This window comes from Notamacropus eugenii, chromosome 2 (genome assembly GCF_028372415.1).
Source record: "Notamacropus eugenii isolate mMacEug1 chromosome 2, mMacEug1.pri_v2, whole genome shotgun sequence".
NCBI lineage: Eukaryota > Metazoa > Chordata > Mammalia > Diprotodontia > Macropodidae > Notamacropus > Notamacropus eugenii.
Genome location: NC_092873.1, coordinates 373,956,415 through 373,977,952, shown reverse-complemented (window position 1 = coordinate 373,977,952; position 21,538 = coordinate 373,956,415). Strand labels below are relative to the sequence as shown.

The 21,538-nt window shown below is 39.3% G+C and overlaps 1 protein-coding gene across 15 annotated transcripts in view; it reads left to right on the top strand.

The window, feature by feature from the left end:
- Nucleotides 1–21,538, top strand: part of BCAS3 (BCAS3 microtubule associated cell migration factor) — an 803,928-nt gene that overhangs the window by 526,905 nt on the left and 255,485 nt on the right. Inside the window, exon 23 of one of the 15 annotated variants that reach the window (XM_072637737.1) lies at nt 6,261–8,794. The exons of the other annotated variants lie outside the window; for them this stretch is intronic. Within the exon in view, the coding sequence (XP_072493838.1) occupies nt 6,261–6,271 (11 nt within the window). The 3' untranslated portion in view covers nt 6,272–8,794. Of the gene's footprint in view, nt 1–6,260; nt 8,795–21,538 lie in introns of those variants that run through there. 15 annotated transcript variants of the gene reach the window in all.

Sequence of the window (21,538 nt, the reverse complement as noted above, 5' to 3'; positions counted from 1 at the left end):
ATTTTTCCCTCCAACCCATTTGTGGATACGGTCAGGAAAAGAAATTAATAAATGAATGAGGGTGAAGTTTCTTCCTATCAGGGCATGTCGCCTGCACGTGCTCAGGCTATCATGTAAGTAGTCACAGACTAAAGAAACCCATTACCTATGAATTAGTTACACTGCTGAGTACAAAATGCCGTTTCCCTGGTGCTTTTGCTGTTCAGTTAGAGTCCTAGGCAAGAATATGCTCATAGGAGCTTTACACTGGGGACTTTTGGGGCATGTCCCTTTCTTTACTGTGTAAAGAAGAAGTAGTTGGTAATCTCTCTCACTCTGTCTCTCTTTCTCTCTCTCTCAACTTCACATGCCCCTGGTAAATACATAAGCAGGGAATTAGAAGGTCAGAGGTAAGATGTTCTTTATGAATGAGGGTGGGAGAACAGGTAACCACCAATGTTCATCTTGTCTCTAAATCTATGGTCCTTTGACTCTAAGTACATTGAAAATGTTATAGTTGCTTCAACAAGCTGGTATGTCCTCTAGAACAACCGCCCAGAAATCCCAGAATAGAGACAAAGTTAACTGGGGTCAAATCTAAGCTATGCTACACCATGCCCTAGGTAACATGGTATACCAGTGGCTGTGAACGGCAGATCCATTTTTATATGATAATGTCACCAGCTTTCTGTTCTAATGCAGGGAGAATGTTCATCTATGTATTCATTCAGTAGTTCACTGCCCTCCAAAATAATCTACGATATGTAGCCCCAAACATACCTTTTCCCAATGGCCCAATGAGTGTAACGTTTGAGGGTTAGCTGGTGCAGACTGTCTTTATTACCTCTATTGGGCTCTTGACCCATTATTCTTTAGAAAATAATATAATCTATCAAAGATTGAAATTTCATTATTGTTGTCCCTCAATAGTTTAAAATCTAGTAATTTAATAACAATCATTTTTTCTATGTGTTCTATGCCTAGAATTTGTTTGTTTTAATTAACCCTTTGCATTCTTGAGCCCTATTTCCCCTCCAAGTCAACTAGTAAAATTATTTTAAGAGTTGCTGAGGAAGCTAAAGGTTAAAGGTATTTTCTTCTTAGTAAGTGGATTTGTGTGAAAGGTATACTTTCACACATAAGGATTAACTGAAATCCTCAAACTTGCATGTCTCCCAATCCTGGGCAAGTTGTTCCCCATGAAAGAGGGCAACTTCAGCAGGGCTCCGGAAAGGATGTTTTCCTAAATTGGTTTGGCACAGGTTTATGAAGCTTAAAAATGCAAAAAGTAAAAAATAGGAATGTCCCAGTTTTTACTTTGTGATTTCTTATCAGAAAGGTTCATTTAGACTGTAACAACTCCTAGAACAAGATAACAACTTCAGGCCAGCTGTCAAATGTTTACCATTATCCAAACTCTCCCTGGGGGGAGATGCAACTTTGGCTCGCCTCCCCGGCAGTAATTTAATTTTTCCTTCATTCTGACTCGGAAATGGCAGCATTTTTCAAAGCTTCCTCCCACTGATGGCTGAAATTTTCCTTGTGAAATGATTTCCACCAGTCTTGAATCTTTCTTGTTTCTGCCGTCTTCACCTTTACTGATGGTTCTGCAACTCATCACCAGCTATGCAAACTGACAGTTCACATCCTGGGGCAGCAGCAGGGTCTGGCCTGCAGAAAGGAGCAGCCTGACCAAATTTACGCTCACAAGATCTCTTAATTCACAAAAGCATTTGCTCTAGTTCCTGTTCTCTGCTGCAGGGGCTAGGGTGGGGGGAGAGAGAGGGTGTTTCAGGGAATGAAGTGGGGGGAACAATTGGGAGACAGTATTGAGGAGGAGAGAGGCTCTCTTCACACTCTACTGAGTACACAGACTTTAGAGATGAAAAACAGACGGAGAGAGACATTTCCAACCATCTTGCTGATCTGTGTAAGAGTTCATTGAACTGTACAGTGTAGCACCAGATCCTTGTGTCATTTAGTGTTAATTTTTTATCATTCTTTTTTAAAATAAAGTGTTCAGCAAGAGTATATATTCCCATCCTTCTCCCCTTTACTTTGATGGGCAAAAAATATAAAAAGTAAACCCATATAAGTGTTCCCAAAATGGCCAGTACCAGTCCCTTGCCTGTCTGGAGAGTTCTGTTTAACATGAAACCCCTCCTAATGAGAGTGGACAGAAGACATTTGATATTGGATTTGAACTGCATGTACATGACACATTTCATTTTTCCCCCTCACAAATTTCAACCCCAGCCATTTGCTTGAAGAAACTGCCAAATACCTTCCCTGGCTGGGTTGTAAGATACTTTTGGAACTTCAGATTTCTCTTGATGCCATTTTTTGATAAGGAGATCTTTCCCTCCCCAGGCCCTCTCCCCAACTCTCAGCCTTCAAATCGATTGCTTTGCCCTTCTTTGTGCCATCCTGGCTCATTATTTAGCAGGGTTGCTGCCCAGTAACAAAAGGTTACTCTTGTTCACTTGAGAAGTTAATTCTGAACACATCTCATTTTAAAGACTGCTGTCTTCCTAGATGGCTTTATCAGCCAAAGCAGCTGGATGGCTCAGTGAATAGGCTACTGGACTATAGTCAGGAAGAACTGAATTCAAATGTGTGACCCTGGGCAAGTCACTTAACCTCTGTTTACCCCACTTTCCTCAACTACAATAATAATGAGACCTTCCTCATAGGATTGCTATGCAGACCAAATTAGAAAATATTTGTCAAACATTTAATGTAAAGCATTAGTGTCTGGCACATAAATGCTTATTCCCTCCTTCTTCTTCTTTCCCCCCATTACCACCAAAATGTTTAGTATGACTAAAGGAAGTAGTAAGAATGTTTTCCTCACAGTTGCTGTAGCTCTTTTGTTGGCTTTGAAATGTTGGTACCAAAACTGAATATTTTAATCATAAGGGAACCATTATTTAGGGAAGCTTTCTAACTCAAAGCTTGTGGAGTCAGGAGGCCTTAGTTCAAGACTTACTACTACCACTGACTCAGTTGACAAGTGCTAGATAAGACCCTAGATTTAGGGTCAGAAGGAACTTAGGTATCATCCTCATTTTATACATGAGGAAATTGAGTCCAAATGAATTATCCAAGATCACACATGTAAATTTACCATCTAGTTTCCCTTCAACTTCTCTCTGTAAAATGGAGCTAAAGTAATCTTCTAAGCCATCACATATAAAATGTATGAGTATAATTCATACATGGTAAAAAAAAAAAGTCACCAATTTGGATCCCACTAATTCACAATTCATGATTTAAAAAAATACCTTTGCATAACCCTTAAAAAACAGGCATATTGAACAAATTCATAGTGAGATGGAATTTTTTTCCTACTGAATAAAACAAAATTTCAAGGATTTTTGAATATGAAGTAACAGTTATATGCATTCAAATAATATTTTAGGTTCATGAGGCTTTTGTCTCATGGAATCTTAAAATTTTAGTGCCAGGTAGCATCAGGACCATGTTGTCCAGCAACCTTATTTATAGATAATAGAAAATGAGATCAGGGCAGCTACGTGGCAAGTGTGTAGAGTGCCAGGCCTGGAGTTGTAAGACTCTTCTTCATGAGTTCAAATCTGGCCTCAGGCACTTACTAGCTGTGTGACCTTGCACAAGTCACTTAACCCTGCTTGTCTCATTTGTAAAATGAGTTGGAGAAGGAAATGGTAAACCATTCCAGTTTCTTTGCCAAGGCAACCCCCTAAAAGGGTCATAATGAGTTGAACATGACTAAAACAACTGGACAACAAAGAGTGAGCCTCAGAGAGGGAAATGGCTTTTCACATAGCTATTTAGTGACAGAGCTAAGACTAAAATGAAGCCTCCCCAAATCTAATCTTTCTCTCTTTTGACTATATATATTAGAGGTGGCCTAATAGGACTCCTACTTGGTTGACTGCATTTTTTAAAAATTAACAAAATTATTTATCTTCAAATACATATCTGTATTGAAAATTACCATTTCATTAATTCAGACTGACTTTCTATGCAATTTGTCTCTATTACCTTCACCAACAAAATGTATGAAGAATCCACTACATCCAAGGCTCTGATAATAAAAAAGAGATATATAATCCCAGGCACCATGCTCAAAGATTGTTCACTGTAGTTGCATTGGCAGCATGGATGGATAAATCACATAAAGCAAGTTTGGCAATACAATAGAGCCAGTCAAGTGGCAGGACAGTTCAAAGGACCATCATGAACTGGAGCAGGTGAATGAGGGTAGGACTTCATCTGGACCTTAAAGAAGAGGCAGGAAGGAAGAAGGAAAGTGTTTCAGGGAGTCTTGGAGCAACAACTGTAAAAACATGAGATCTTTTCATTTAGAGTACAATAAGATCTGGAGATCTTAGAGATCATCTGTTTTAATTTCTTCATTTTAAAAATTTGGAAACTGAGTTTGAGAGCAAAACAGTCCATTGGGTAGTAAGTAGAGGTACTGAGATTTGAACTTATCTAACTCCCAGTCCCGGGCTCTCCCACTATCCCAGGACTTAGCAAAAGGCTGACGGACTTAACATTTTGATAGAAAACCCTCCTGAAGTATGTGTTTTAGAGGCCCTCCAGGCTCTGAAATGTTGAGTTTTACTTTGAAGGTTACGGTAAAGGCTGTGGCTGTTGGTTTTTTTCTCTGTGTTGGTGTTATTGGTGCTATTCTGCTCTGTTTCATTGTACCACATCATAGAATACAACTTCCTAGAGAATCAGAAACATGTATACATTCCTGTGTGTCCTGAACATAGTCTGGCATAGCATTGAGGTATGGACTATTTCATAAAGAGCAAAGAAAAGAAAAATAATGTATTGATGGACCCTCATTATCCCTCCAGAAAAAGAAAGTTAAGAATCTCAAAAGATTTAGTTCCAGAGTACCTTAAGATCAATAATGTGTGACCAGCCCTAATCCTGCTAGATAGTCATAGTGTACTTTTAACTATTTAAACTTATTTCTGTATGCAGCTGCTGATGATAATAACTCTCATTTTGATGACCCTTAAAAGTTTATAAAGCTCTTGCCTCAAAACCACTCTATGAGACAGATGATGCAAGTATTCTTATGCCCATTTTGAAGATGAGAAGAGTTTGAATAATCTCTCAAGGTCACCCAGCTAGGAAGTAGTGGAAAGTCAGCTATGTCAAGGTATCAGGTCACCTGACTTCAAGTCCAGCAAGGTTTCCCTTGGCTCTAGGATTTTAATCACCTTTGCCTGGGCCCTCAATGAAATCTCTGTCTTGAAGGAGTTAACATACCTTCATAAACCTGCCTCTGGCACCAAGATCAGGTCCATTATTATTATCATATACAGCTGTAAAAACCTGGATGTTTAGCATAAATTGCATTCAGACACTTAGACTTCAAGATTACTTGAGAAGAATTGTATTACTTGTTCGGTCATATATTTTGATCTTTATTGCTAGTAGTTCATTCTCCTGAGGGTTAAGGATTAGCCTTGCTTTTAATGTAAAATGTTTATCTGTAGCAGTAAAAGTTTAAAATGAAAATAGATTTTTAATGGCAACTTTAGTTCTTAGCATTAATTTTATATGCATCTTTCATCCTGAACTTTTAGACAGTCTCAAGAAGCAAAGGAAAGATTTGCTTCTAGGGGCAAGAGAGGGTCAAATGTATCAAATCTTTGGATTCCAGAAAATACAGGATTTCTGGAAGAGCAAAGCAATGCACATGTGTCGGGAATGTACATTTTAATAAAACCCCATTTTGTGCAAACGTCAAAAGGGGCACCAACTTTTGGGCAGTGTCCAAAGCATTTATCTTCTTAATAAATTAGCCAAATATTAAAATAAACAATCTTATCAGTCTACATTTGGGGGGTTATGGGGGGAGCAGGATGAAAGCGGTCCAGGAAAAATCATAAAAGAATCTATGGTAGCTCAGAAAGGTTAAACTCAACGGTTGTTTTCTTTGAAGTCACTGGCCACGAGGTTAATTGCCAAAACTGCTTGTGGAAAAGGTGGTAACAATTTAACAAGACTGTACAACTGCAGAGACCTAGATGAATATCAGGTGTTTGCAGATGTTTTTGCCTAACAGGAAGGGTGGGGGGAGGACTGGGCAGGGAGGTGGAACAGAATGAGAAACAGGGTACAGAACAGTTAGAATTAAAGCCCAGCTAAACAGCCAATAATTCTTTGTTTGCTTAGCCAATCATCCTGTAATTGGCTGGGAGGTTAATAGGAGTCTATTGATTGGTCAGGAAGATTGCTTACTGCTGCTTTTTTTTTTTTTTTTTTTACAGTATGGTACTAGACAGAAGACGGCAATTACTGGTGTTCTCATTTCTACTCTTTAGGCCAGTTGCCACTCTGATTTATGAAACTCAATAAGACTGCCTCTGGTCAAATATGTTATGTGACAAGTATTGCCTTCTGAAAGGGGTGTGCTGGAGCCAGCTCGAACCAGCTCTGGAGAGCCAATTGTTAAATTTTCAATATGAGCATTTACATTCCTATAATGGGCAATCACTGCAGATTTATTGTTTGTTGATCATCTAGACTTATGAAAGTGATTGAGAAAATGTTAATAATATAGATTAAACAATGTATCCTGGGTACATTTTTTTTTCCTGTAGAGCTGGTTGTTAATCATTATCCCTGCTGGTTTTCTACTGCTCCTGGGTCACTGTGCTATTTTCTCATCATTTATTGTGGTCATCCAAATCAGTGAGCTTATTTATGACTTGCTGAAGTAGGACTACATTAAAAATAATAACAGCCACCACCCACATGGACAGAAAAGTGGAAACAACCAAATAAGGCTGTGTGGCAAGCCTTGCTAGTTCCAGAAACAGATTTCCAGGCATCAGTGTTTGCAGGAGATCAAGAAACAAGCAAAACAATGAAGTCCTTAGATCTTTACTTCCCGTCAGTTCTCTCTTGTGCTGGAGACTTGCCTTAAAATAATCTTGCTTAATTCTTACCAGTGATGACTCTAAGAAACAGGTTGGCATTATTATATCCCTACTTTAAAGTTAAGAAAACTAAGATGCTGGGAGCCTGAGCTGTCCAGGGTCACACCTAAGTCCTAGTGTCCTTCCCCTGAGATTATCTCCAAGTTTTCACTTGCTAGTCAATTTATTCTGTACTCATCCAGCACATTTTCACAAATTACTCACATTTATCCTGTACGTATCTCCTTTGTACATAATTGTTTGTGCATTGTCTCCTCCGTTAGACTGTGAATACAGTACACTGAGACCCGGGACTGTTTGTGCCCAACACTAAGCACAGTGCCAGGCTTGTCATAAGTGCCAAAGAAATGCTTGTTGACTTGACCTGGCACAGTAAGTCATTGATTCTACCTCGATAAGAATGGTTTTTATTCGCCCAGACCATGCCTCTCATCATATGTGTAATGACATCTTGACCTGTCCTGACCTGAGTACTACTAATACAGTACCTGCTTAGTAATTTCCTTCCCAAGTTGCTAAGCTTGACCACAGGCTTTCCCAGACTCAGCCCCTACTTACTGCTTTTCCATCCCAGGTCAAGTCTTTCTTTGTAACAGAGAGCTCCCCAGAAGCCCAGTTGCTAGTGAGTAAATCTCTACCAGTGACAAGGCCCATGTGCCACAATCTTCAGTGTGTCCACAGCAAGAAACCTGTGCATTCCTGCCTAATGCCACAGATGGGCTATTGATTGCCAAATCTTTCCAAAGCTTCAAAATGTCAAGTTTTCCTATATGTGCCTACTAATTTTAAAAGCTGTGTTTGTGGTTTAGGAATCAGATCTGCTTGCCTGTTTTTCCCTTGGAGACCAATGGAGGCCCCCAAAATGGGACTGGGTATCTCCTTTTACAGTGCTAGGAAGCAGTGATGTTCCTTCTCTCCAACCAGTATTAAGAATCCTGATGACTTTTGCAAAAGTTTTAGAATCACTTATATAGTTGGCGTTGGATTTAGGACAGGAGTCAACTGACCCATTTTGCAGCTCTGGTAATTATGACCAGAGTAGTGAACCTCAGCCAGATTGAGAGGCTTTCTCTCCAATATTTTGTAGTGTTAGAGTAGAAACGAAACTTTGAGATTATGGAATCACAAAAATGTTAAATATTGGAAAGGATCTTAAAACTTATCTAGTCTAAACTGGACGGACTTTCCATTTTATAGATGAAGAAACTGAGAACCTGAGAGATAAAGTGATTTCCTCAAGATCACTCAGCTTATAAGTGAACAAAGCCTTATTTCTCCAAATCCAGTGCTCCTTCCACCCCATTCCTCATGGTCATCCTCTATGCCAGATTCTACAAATAAGGGAATTGAGGCCCAAAATGGTTAAATGGTAAATTTGCCTGAGTTGTGGCAGGTTCAGGAGAAGAACTTGGGTCTCCTGACTGCAGGTGGAGTATACTTGCCACTAATTATCCTGCTTTGTTTGGACTCTGGGCAACTATATCTCTCTTCCTCTTATGTATCTTTTTTTTTTGGTCCTCTTTTCATTTTTACTTAGAATAATGGGAATGAAGGGGGTGAATTGCTGTTCTTTGAGTGCAAGATGTGTGTGCCAAGTATGAAGCTCTCCACACCATCCTCCTCCACTTTGCAGAGTAGCAGCTTCCACTTCGTAATACGTTTGGAGCTGACAAGAGAAGGCAGGGTGGTGCTTCTAAACAGAACACTACTTCCTTCTCCAGTCTGATTTCCCCCATCCTGCCCCTACAATGTCAAAAGTGGGGGGGAAAGGAATAAAAAAATACTAAGCCAACGACAAAGAGAGACGCATTCTCTGGAATGTACTCCTCTACTCGTGTGATATTACAGAGCGATTTGTAGTGGTGAGTCAACCAGCTGGATTTTTTTTTCCCCTTCTCTTTACCTTTTCCTTTCATTTCATTATCAACCTAGAGTGTCAGAACCAAACAGCTTTTAGAATGAGGTCATTTAGCAGCCTCATGATGTCAGAACTTTTCTCTTTGTGGGGGTGTTCATTCATTTGGGAAAGAATGTGTCTTTTCAGAAAAGATTCATTCTCCTTTCTGTGGCAGAAAAAAAGTAGTGTCAGCAATTAATGTGCCCCCAAAATAGCACCATTTGTCTCAGGACTCCATTTCTGTGATGCAGTTCTTCCCTGTTGGAAAAAAAAAATTAGGAGGAAGGAGAGGAAGAAGAAAAGGAAGGGAGTTAGTTGTTTCTTAGGAAACAGCTCAGCAGATAACTCTCAGGTGTGGCACCTTTCATCCCCTTGCCTATGTCCTTTCATAGACATTGCCTCCTCCTGCTTTCAAGAGCCAGAATTTTCTTTACAGGATAACAGTGTGGAAAAGACCCACTTGCCTAGGAGAGATGGGAGGGTGCCTTGGGAAGCTAAGCAAATACAGAATTTGGAGGTGTAACTCTTTATGAAAATGTAGGGGCCCACCCAGCACTGACCCATTTACCTTTTCAGACTTCGCAAGACATTTTGGCAGATTTCTGTGGCTCTAAAATCTCCAGTGCAAAGATTTTTAACAGCACAAGATTTCACATTCATTTAGAACTGAAGCATGACTTTTAGTCACTTATCAGGATGATTATTAATATGTTTTTAATGTAAAAAAAGAATAAAGTCCATCATAAGCCACGGTCCTGGCATGTAATCTCTTTTGGTTTAAAAAAATGTTTACTATTGAAGTGTTCCTTTGATCAGATTCAACTGCTTTCTCTTTTTTTTTTTTTTGGCTTACAGAAAAAAGGCAAGAAGCTGTTTTGGAAATCTTTCTTTCTACAGTTTTCCTTGAATATTAGTAACTAGTAAACACTACAAAGAATTTTTAACAAGACACAATTCAGGCATCAGGAGAGACTCCTGGTTCATGAGTGGGATGGTATGAACTCAAACCACCAGTTTTATAGTATTTTGAAAAAACAACAGTAAGAAGCTTGCATCTGATACAAATGTTTCTCCGTGCCAGAGCATTTACAACTTGGGATTTAGGAAAATTTGGCAGAGAGAAAGAAAATAATAAATACTGAATTTGATAAGAATTTTGCTTAAAGTTATCACAGACCCATAGTAGTCAACTGCCTAAGATGATATATTTGTAGGAAGATTTGGTTTGGGGCAATAAATCTGTCTTGAGGCCTTGGTGACATCATAGTGCATTAATGCTTTATACTCTTGATTCATTACTGAATCAACAGAATGGAGCACTCTCTGCTTTGAGCCTGGTCATTCACCTTCATACCTGGTTTTTCTTGTATTTTATCATTTTCAAATTTGTTGCTATTGTGGTTAGCTATGACAGTGAGCTTTGGCAAAAGTTGCTGCCAGGAGTAATACACATTTCACGACAGTCTTCATTTAGATTTGCCACCCAAGGCTACATTTTGACATCTGTCTAAGCGTAAACCCTCCAATGTTTGTCAATAGGCAAGAGGAAAATATTGGCTTTCAGATAACAGGCATTTGGCGAACTGGCGACAGGCATGCAAGCGAGAATGTTCGAATGACTTCAGCTCTTTCTGCCTTCATTATGTCAAGCTAGCAGATCACATATGGCATTATGGAAATCAGTAAATGAAAACCATATTGATCAGCATTGAGAACAAATGTAAAAAAGATGGTCTGAAGGAGAAGAAGAATGCTTTACTGGTCAACCTGATAGGCCCTTGTTAAGGCCTTTTAATCATTTATTAATGTAACCCTCCTCCTTCCCTTTCCACTCAGATTACCTCAGCCATCGAGCATCCTGCTCCATTTATCTTTTAATGTTTCCTTTATTTAATTTATTTTTAAGCTCTAAGTTATACTCTATTTCTGAATTGAGTTTTTCTTTCCATGGGACTGTTTTAAGTGACTATATTTGAGGTGGATTTTTTGAACAAGTTTGCTGGGCCTTCAAGAATGAAAAGCAGTGACAGAGATTAACCTGTCAGCAGATAATATGCTTTGTGAGCACACAACCAGAATCTGAGAAAGAGAGCAGGAGAGAGAGATGTGTATTCTTCCCAGGCTCTTTGGCACTTCTACAATTCAGAGATGTGTCTGAGTTTCCATCATAAAGCTCTGTTTATGGTGTTTGAAATTCAGACTCCAGCAAAGTATATCTCAGGCACCTTTTGCTTCCCCTGACCCCCTCCCTGTACTTCAGCAGAAAGCTGGGATTTTTCTTTTTATTTTGTTCTTAAAAAAAAAAAAAGAATGTAAAACTATTCAGTTTGCCAAAATGAGAAGGGAAAAAAAGAAGCTGGTGGTTTTTGGAGAGCTCTTTGTTTTTATAAGTGTGTCTATACCTGAAATGTAACTCTGGTTTTTTCTGATACTGTTGTACCTTGGTATTCATTCAAAACTGGATTGGTGTCCTGGGCTCTCAGGCTCTGTTTTGTGAGTATATGTCCTGGTACACCTTTTGCAGGGAAATTTCAAAGGAGTTTTTTTTATCATATGGACCATGGCCCTTTGGGGTTGATAAATAACCTATTGATTGAAGTCTTAAAATACTGATTGACATATGTAACAGTAATTCATCCTACCTTGGCATGGGGCAGGAATTTCTCCTTAGCAGAGTAACAGCTAATGGGGTTAAAGAATGTGGAATTAGATTTAAGTTACTGCTTTGAAACAACTGCATAGGAGCCATTACAGTTTATTCTGACAAGTGATGGGCTTTTTCACAAATTAATAATCAATAGGGGTGAAGTAATTAATACTATAAGAAACTATTTCCAGGGAACTCTTCCCTTTTTGAAAAATAATGTATGTTAATGCTTACAAAACTCAGCATTCAGCATTGCATCTTCCAAATTCCTGTGAATTTAACATTAAGTCTGAAATTATGTTGTCTTTGTGCTTACCCTTCTGTAGAAAATATGGTAGTATTTTTTTTTTAATGAGGGAGATTCAGCACGAGTTCTGCTAGCAGCTTAGCTGAATGAATCCTCAGCTCTGGACTTCTTTTTTGTGGCCAGTTTAAGATGATCATTTTAAACTCTATTGTGAATCCAGCCTTTTTTAGCTTTCTCTTGGGGAAAAGATTTCTGAACAAACTAGGCATCCCGAAGTGTAACGTATGCAGCTCCCATTTGTCTTAAATATTATTCCAGATTTTTATTTGATTTTGCTTCTCTCCTAGGGCCCCAAAGATGTGTCCAATGATAGATCTATAAAACCTACATCTAAAATGGATTCTGCCTTTTCTTCTTCTTGCACACTCACTCATTCACTTCCAAGCTTTTCCTCTTTGACTCACATTACGATCCCACTTTCCTTTCTCTGTTCTAAACATGAAACAGTATATCAATTAGAACAGGAGGGAGTGCTGTCTGTGGCCGACTCACTCCTCTTGTTTGTTAGAGAAGAGTAGAGCATTAGACAGTGAGCGGACTGTGCAGACAGACCCGAGCTCACTCCTCTCTTCCTCTTCTCGCTTTCCCTCCCCTCCATGCTCCCTCCCTCTTTTCCTCTCCTTCTCTCTCCCTCTTCCTCTCTCCCTCTCTCTCCCTGTTCCCAGTGGGAGTGTTGTTTATAGAGCATTATAATTTATAACTGAAGAGAGTGGATTTAATTTCAGTGGAGAGGCTCGCCAGCAGGGCGCCAGCCTGCAATCATATGAATCAGCAAGCTGCAAACTCTATTGAATGGAAAGTATTATCGCTGGCCACAAACGGACACTGTTTCTCCTAAACAACTCCCTTGGTGCAGGAAGACCTTGTCTTCATTCATCTATTTTACATATCTACTTCTGTTTTAATTTTGCTGTTTCCTAAAAGTGTTTTCTCTTTAGACGGCATCTTTTCTCTAACTACCTTATTTCCTGATCCAACACTGGAAACTGATTATTGCATGAATGGGGCTGATTGGGTATTTCTTCCATCTCCCTGCTCCTTCTCAGTGTTGGGCTATGTTAAGCTTGCTATCCCTTTCTCTATGCCTAAATGTCCTGCATGAGTATTTTTATGGGAACCTAAGTTAAACATGCCAAGCAAGAGTATGATGAGCCATTAGCATTAATATTGTAAAATGCTGGTCAGTTTCAATCATCCAAAGTTTTATTTAATCATCCAGGTTTTGTTTCTATTTATCCATTTCTCTTGCATTAATGAAAAATATTTTTTCTTCCTTCCCTTTGGAGAAGATGCTTCCTTATTACTTAACTGCCATATCAAATCTCTTGTAAAATGATTACTTGTAGTTACATGTCGGCTTTCTCTTCCTTTCCTTTTGTGTACTTTTAGGGAGGGTTTTTGTTGTTGTTTTGCTTCAATACAGCCCCAACCACTTGAATACAATGCTGTGGAATCTGGAGGGCCTCTGCAGCATGCCGTTAGGTCTCTGGATCTGCTCCATATTGTTTTTACTTACTGCATTTATGCCATGATTAGAATTCACTGGAAATTCTTAAAGCAAAGCTCTAACTGAGCATAGCAGCATCACATCAAAGGTCAGCCTTTGTGTATTCGTGCCTTTAAAAAAAACACCCCAGTGTTCATCACTAAGGTTTTAGCTGTAAAGCCCAAATATCAAGCAGGAATATCATGCAGGTTGGCTATTCAAATAGCATTTAGAGAGTAGAGTTATGCTGCGTGAAACAGTAACCAAACTCTAGTTGAAAGAGTTCTGTTTAGACTTCTGTGGAAAAGTCCGGCCAGACCGCCTACATTGGTTTAAAATAAGGGCTTTTTAAACCTTCCCCAAAACCCCAGCAGAAACTCGGGAACACAAAACAACAACATCCCCCTACCCAGGAAATTTTAATCTAAAGTTCACACCTCTTATTATCTAAGTTATTTCTTCTGCTTGTAAATATAAGGGGAAATTCTGAACACATTTTCTGTTTTCTGTCTCCAGCATCGCATCAATGTATCAACATATATGGCTTCAATCTTCTTCTTTCAGGAATATCTTTAGAGAATGATATTCTGCACTGCCATAGAAAGGAATGGATTCTAGCTTTTGATTACCCAAAAGGAATTACATGGAAAGAAACACAAAATCAATATTTTAACTTTCATTTTCAAGATAAAATAATTTTAAGGTAGCTGGGTGTTGGTGAAGACACTCCAGGAATTACCCAGAGACAAGGTTCATTTAGATTAGTTTTGAATTCTTCCTTGAGCTTTTGCTCCCAATTCAGAAGTGCAGTTTGGCTGGACTAATATTTTAATCCAAGAAACCATGTATGGGAGCTGGAGGGAAGAGTGTGATTTAATTTGCAGGTGAATTTCAAAAAACATGTTTCTAAGTCATTTTATTCCAAGGACTTGAAAAAAAATCAATCCATGTGCCTGATGCCCTTAAGTTGAGGTTCTTGTTGAACCTCGAACAGTTAAGATTACAAAATTGTGGGCAGCTATGTAATGCATATCTTTGTGCCGAGCTATTTTGCATTTTCAACCCCCTCAGGGGAAAACAGTAGTAAAGCTTGATCCTCTGCGCTGGAGCTTAGAATGCCTTACAGTAGTTCAGCAGCTCTTGGCTTCACTCTGGCCCTCCGAACAAACGCCAGGCATACAGAAGGAGGGTCTGAACTGTGCTGGAGTCTGCCGTAGGCCTTCAGCCCTTTCCCCCACCTTAAACCCTGCTCTTTAAATGTAGTCCCTCACTACCTGTAATATATATTTGTCCAGGATAAATCTTATTGTCTGGCACTTCATTCTTAAAATTAAATTAATTTTTTTTTTACTCTGATGAGGCATGATGGAGACCTTCTCACCTGAGGGAAACCAAAGCAAAACACCACTGACCAGCATTCTCAAATGCCAGATCTAAATTCAGAGATCTCAGTTCCAACTGGCTGGAGATTATTTACAACAAATGGATTTCTTTTTAGTTAGTACCTGCATCTTTCCATGGCCAAGTTAAATGGATACATTTTGAGGATTTTCTACTTTTGATCCAGAGAAAACATTTCTGAAATACTTTCCTCCTTCCTTGGTTTAAAAACAAAACAATTAGAATTGCAAGACGAATTAGCTACAATTGCAGTTTCCTATGATACATCCCTTGACTCAGATTTAAATTAGGCACAAGGAAGGAATTAGAGTGGTATAGAGAAGTGGATATCTTATAGTTTCAAGGAAGGAAAAAGAAAGTTGAGATGATCTCACATTTTAACATATTATTTGATTACTCAGTGAAAGAGGCAGAATAAATAAATAGAAAGAGTCTTTTTTTTGGTAACTGAATATGTATCTCTATATCCCGGTTCTCACCACATTCTTCAGATGTGCTGGAAAGTTTGTTGCTGGCCTTATTGACTTACTGCCTAAGCCCTTTCCAGGATTACTTCTCTGGATGTGGTAGGAGGGCATCTGTATTTTCCCTTCCTTTAGCTGTGTTCCACAGTGCTCTTGGCAGAGTTAACAAAGCAAACTCGCTTAACAAAGATAAATGAAGTAGCCATATCACAAAAGTTTCATTTTCTATTGAAGAAAAAAGCGCTGTGATCATCTTGTTATGTTGGCATATGTGAGCTTTTCATTGTGGGACATTTCTGCTTCAAATATAAGGGGAAAAAACCAAGTGGGGTCCTGTCCTTATCACTGATGAAAGCGGATAGCACTGTAGCAGTTTGAATCAAATCTGTGACCCTGGTAATGGGGAAGGGGGGTAGTTCTGTTGCCTCTGAGGTTAGTAACTGCCTTCCTCACTTACTAAAGCGCTGATGTGTCCCTGCCGCTCATCCTGATGCAGAAAGAAGCAGTGGGCTGGCAGCTGAAAGATTAAAATATTTCTAACCCACAAAAGTAACCAAATGCCTATATTTCTTCATTTAATATAATTAATACCTTCATTTTCCATTGACTTTGATAAAGTGGCCCCTTTCCCCACCTTCACCCCTCCTCTCTCTGATGACTTTGGTAATAATTGTAGGAGAGCTCTAGTTAACCTGCTTTACAGATGATAGAGAATAGTGTATCATTAAAAAGCTAACATTAAAAGTTACGATTAGATCATAGCCTAGCAGGAAGCTTATAGCAGCAATTTCATCTTCGGTATACTCTGTGTATTATATAGTATATATCAAGGTGTGTTCTGGTTGGGCTGCCAAGCAAATCCAGATTGTGTCACTAATGTACGACTAGAAAAAATATATGAAAAGCATGAAACATTTCTTACTTATCATCAGCTCGAGAAATTCCATTTGCAATTTGAAAAATTCATGGGGATAAAAGTCAGAGAAGGGTTTTTGGTCCCAATATACAAATATGTTAGACATATTTTGTAAAGTCTATGTGTTTACTTGAATTTAAAGTAACTGCAGTACAGCTTGTAGCATCCTCTATCAAATGGCCAGAGCTTTGAACAGGGAGGGAGGGGCCCTGTCATCCTGCCTGGCTGTGAATTGTACATTATCAGTGGGGTTGGCCACCAGGGGATGGACCTTGTTGGCCACCAAAAATCCCAAGGCCATCTGTGAAACACAGAGGGATTGCAGTCAACCCTGGCAGAGGAAGAGCCATACCAGTGAAATCACAGTTTGTTTGAAGTCTTAGAGAAGTCCTTATTTCATTATCACAAGAGCATAGCGTTTTTCAATTTGTTTTTTCAAGGGGAATAGTGGCATGAAATTTGCCTGCAGGTTAAAACAGTATTTGATTGATCAGATGATCATATCAGTGACTGTTCTTTCCCTCATTTTGCACCTGACTGTGCACATCTCTGGGCAGGAATGACAGATGATGTCTTTATTTAAAACAATCACATAATGGCTAAGCGAGCCATCTGGAAAGGTGATGTCAGCTGAGGGCATGAGGCTGGTGGTGGCGGCTGGGGTGTGTGTGTGTGTGTGTGTGTGTGTGTGTGTGTGTGTGTGTGTGTGTGTGTGTGTGTGTGTGTGTGTGTGGTGTGTGTGTGTGTTATTTTGCTGTTTTTATTCCAGAGTCATGGTGCTGAATCATTGTCCAAGTGGCTGAATGCCACACAGTTCCCTTAGCTGGACTCTGTTATTTAACCAGTAGCTTATTCTGGTAAAGTGACAGTGCCATGCTCTCTGATCTTTGCAAATAAAGTTGGCGAGCAGAGATGAGTGGTCCTGGTTTGCCAGGATGAGCAGAATCTGATTATATTGCTCCAGGACAAGAGGGGGATGTGTTTTAGGCCCTGGCTAAATCAGATTCTTTCCACTAAGAAATCTTGATATTACATTTAACAGCCAGATAAATAAATATAGAGTTGATTTACTTCTGCAGGGGGGTGGGGGTGTCAATAGATGAAAAAAATAGAGCCTGGATTGGTTTGTATGTAAATGGTCTGGGGAGAATTGTTTCTGTGTCAACAATGACAAGGAAATCAGGAATTTTACCTGGTTCATAAATCTTGTGCACGTAAACATATTTCTCTTATAAAAAAAAAAAATAGGATACATGGTTTTGGAAGAAAGGTCCTGATGAACAGACAGGTTATAAGCAAAGTGGGCTTTCATCTGCCATTTCAGCAAAGGGTATATGTTGCTCACAGACAAGAGAGAATCGGGTCATCTGAGGGCTGATTTTCTGTGGGAATAGAAGGTAAGTGGAGGGAATAGCAGCCATGCATGTTCTAGCTGGATTTCTTTTTATTATTAGCAAGTAGATGTCCCATATAGACCTCTCCCCCGACCCCCAAGAAAAGGTTTTCTCATGTAGTACAGATAGGGAGGATTCAGAAATAGAAGTACTATTTTATTTGGGGATGATCCTTCTCATGAGCATTTTTCTAGGCTGAAGTGTATCATATGCTAATAAGTGAGACTATATGATCATAGTTAGAAACTCAGTTGCTGTGGCGGACTGACCAGTTTTTGGACTCAGCATTTATTGTACCTAGCATTTCTTCTAACATTTTGCAGTTTTCTAAGTTCTATTGTTTAAAAAAGAAAAAAATTTCAGTCAGGAAACCAGCCTTTTCCTCATTTTGAGATGCTTTCCATGTTAGTGTGGACTCCTCAGGGAGGTGTTACATCTTCAGCCATGCCTGGGACCAGATGAGCCACACCTGGTGGAATCTGAGAAGAAGCTAGCATTATTTGCTCTTTTGACATTATCCACCATATTTCATTGACTTGGGGGATTCAGAGCATTACCGTAAAATTAGAATTGTTCTTTGATATGCCTATTATAACTTCAATTCTTCTGGTCACCTTTCAGTACTGTAAATGATATTTTAAAAAATACTTGTGTGTCTAGTTCAGATTTTTCAGTTAATCCTCTAAGTTTATTTACTATTACTGATTTTTTGGAACGATATTTAACAAATATTAAGTATGCTTAGTCTACAGATGTAAAACCAGATTTTGCAAAATAGATTTGAAATAATGCAAGGACCTCTGTGTGATGTAGTGAAGTCAAAGAATCTGGGTTCAAATCCTCCCTGCTCCTTACGACTTACATGACATTGGACAAATCAGGTAACCTCTAGGTTTTAGTTTCCTTAACTGTAAATGAGAGTATTTGACTAAATGACCTCAAAGGTCCCTTCCAGCTCTAAATCTGGGATCCTGTGACATTTTGTTACTATCCTCTTCAAATAGGAAAATTCACCCACAAAAATTTTTACAATACATTAATTTAAAGACTTTTTTTTGTACTCTGAACTTTGGGGCTTAGCTTCTCACATATGAAAATATGGGTTGGTTTTATTCTATTAAACACAAAATAACGTGTCAAATATTCTAGGTTTCAAGATGAATCTCGGGTGGGTAACATTCCTTTTCACTTAAGGGCACTCCCTGGAATGTAAATAGGCAATCCATCAGTAAATATTCAGTAAGGACCTACTATATACCAGGAACTATGCTAAGTGCTTGGGGCTACAAAGAAAAGCAGTGTCATGCAAACATCTTTGTACACACAAGCTATATGCAGAAGAAACTGGAGATAATCCAAGCTAGTGAGCTCTCATTTATTAAGAATCCACAAAAACATAAAATTCAAATAACCAGAGGATAGTCTGCATGTTATGCATCAAAGATTGCTTTGTCCAGTATTGTTATGTTGTGTTAGGGGCATTTTGTTTTGTTATAATTCTTTTAAGATTTGTAATCCAAATACAGAATTAAATCGTAGAATGTGAGAGACAGAAAGGATCTCAGAGATCATCTTGTCAAACCCTTCATTTAACAGAGGAGAAGACAGAGGCCTAGAAAGATTAAGCAAAACATGACCAGGACTAGAACTCAGGGCTCCTGACTTGCTGACTAAGGGCCTCTCACTACCTGGTAATTCTCAGTTAATCATTGAATTAGCATCATGAGAACATATTATCTCCTGGTCATTCTAGTGCTTTCTTGGTTCAGATACAGTTATGGGGAGTTAAATGAAACCTACTAAAAGCACCACAGTTGGAAGAAAGCTGTGCTTTCGATCAAGTTCAATGGCTAGGAAAAAAAAGAATGAATATTGTTGCCAAAGGCAAATTGGACTTTGAAAAGAAGCAGCAATGCTGAGTAGGCCAGACAGAGCCTGGCAGGTCCGTGTATTGGCACTCCGCATTCCCCAGGGCCCCAGTCTCTATCTTCCTATCCTGTCCCATATTCTGCTCAGTTACCAATATATTTTGAAGGAAATCTTGCTAGGGCCAAGATATTTTAATTAGGAAATTCCTCCAACCAAGCCCTGGGAACAAAATCACTAGTACTGTTGAACCCTCTCTTGAGAATTACTTGTGCCCACTACCTTTGGGACCCCCAAAAGTTAGCTCGGCCACACGTAAGTCCACACTAAAATACTAATTCTTAGTATTCTGTTGCCCCCAATAAGGTTTTACACGGAGGTGCTTTATAGGGGGGTGGAGGTGGGGGTGGCTAGAGCCATCTCAAACCAGCTCAGATGAACTGACTGTTGAATTTTTAGTATGAGCATTTACACCTCACTACAAATCAGGGCTTGATTTATTGTTTTGTGGATTGTTTAGACTTAAGAAAGTGATGGAGAAAAATTTTAACACAAATTAAACTTAAAAGAGTGTGTTCTGTGTGCATTGGGGAAGGAGGGAGGCAGAGAGCTGATTGTTAACCAACACAGCATTGTCTGTAACCGATTCTTGATGATGATGATGATGATGGCGGCGGTGGTGGTGGTGGTGGTGGTGGTGGTGGTGGTGATGTTGGTCAAACTAGCTTGTAGCCTCTCCTGGGGCAGAGGAAACCACTTTTCAAGGTAAGTTTGAGTTAGTACTGCAGAAAACTCATTGACTTTTTAAATCAGGACACCTGGGTTCAAATCCAGGTTCTATCTGTTTGACCATAGGCAAGTCATTTCATCTCTTTCTAAAGCATGAGAATTGCACCAGATGTTCTAATGATCCCTTCTAGCTGTCACTGCCTGGTCAGGTGCCCTCCTCCCTTTTCTGTCGCTATTCCCTGGCACCTGTACTTTACTCCTTCAAGAATTCTTTGGGAAGAATATAAAATAATCCCCAAAAGTAACTGATCCAGATCAGATTTAAAATGGCTTCATGGATGGTCTTGCCATGATAAGCCATTTGTGTTTCTGCAACTGAGGACAGAACCTACCTTCCCAGACCTCTAGGAGTTTGTTATTTAATAGGGGAGATGAAATGTAAATACATGAAAAGTTTAAAAAAAAAGTACATGGCACTGCATGCTTAATTTTGCCCAATGAGAGGTAAAGATACTAAGTTTTATGAGTTTAGGGGAGGGGAAAATCATTGTATTCAATCATAATCATAAAATTTTAGAGTTGAAAAGCCTTATGCAACCTCTTCTCATTAATTATGAGAATTAGTTCCAGCAAGATGAAGTGACTTGTCCAGGGTTGCATAGTCTGATAATTAATCAATCAACAAGTATTTACCAAGTACCTACTCTCTGTCAGGCTAGATGCTAGGGATACAAATACATTGAATGAAGCAACCCATAAGGTTAGCAGAATGTAGGCCTCCTGACTCCTTGTCCAGTACTGTCTATCACACCAACCTATTCCCTCCACCCTAAAGACCAGGCTAAGCAATACATTGTCTTTGAATGTTCATAGAGTAAGTTTTAAGGGAACTACACCCATATTTTTTTCGACATCATTCCTAAACAATCTTATGTCCCCTTGTCCTTTTCAGCATGCCCTTTCATGAAGTCTTAGTGTTTTCTCTTCGTAGATGTAAGTCTCTGCCCTCTATGCCCTTCTCTGTCCCTCACAACTTTTGACATTCTCACTTGGGACAGGAGATTCTGCCTTAGCTGCTGAAATCTGCTTCCATTGCCTTCTGCTCTGACTGCCTTCATTTTGGTGTCTTAGGCCCATGTTTTCCTGGAGTAAGTTTTGTGGCTATCTCCTTTGACTCTCCTTTAATATAACTTGTGTTATAAGAGGTAGCATGGTGTAGTGGATAGAGGGATGGCCCTCCAATTCTGAAAGACCTGGGTTCAAGTCCTCCTCTGATCCATAATGATGCTGTGACCTTGAGCAAATTACTATATCTTTCGTGGAAGGTGCTGATCTACATCTCCATGCTTGGAAGATCCCTATACTAATGAAATAACAAGTCCAGTTCCCTTTTCCCACCCAATTTGTATTGTGTTTATTTGTGTACATGTCCTGCCACTTCCTTCTCTTTTTGAACTGTAAGCTCTTTGAGGACTGGAACTTACATTTCTCAGATGTCT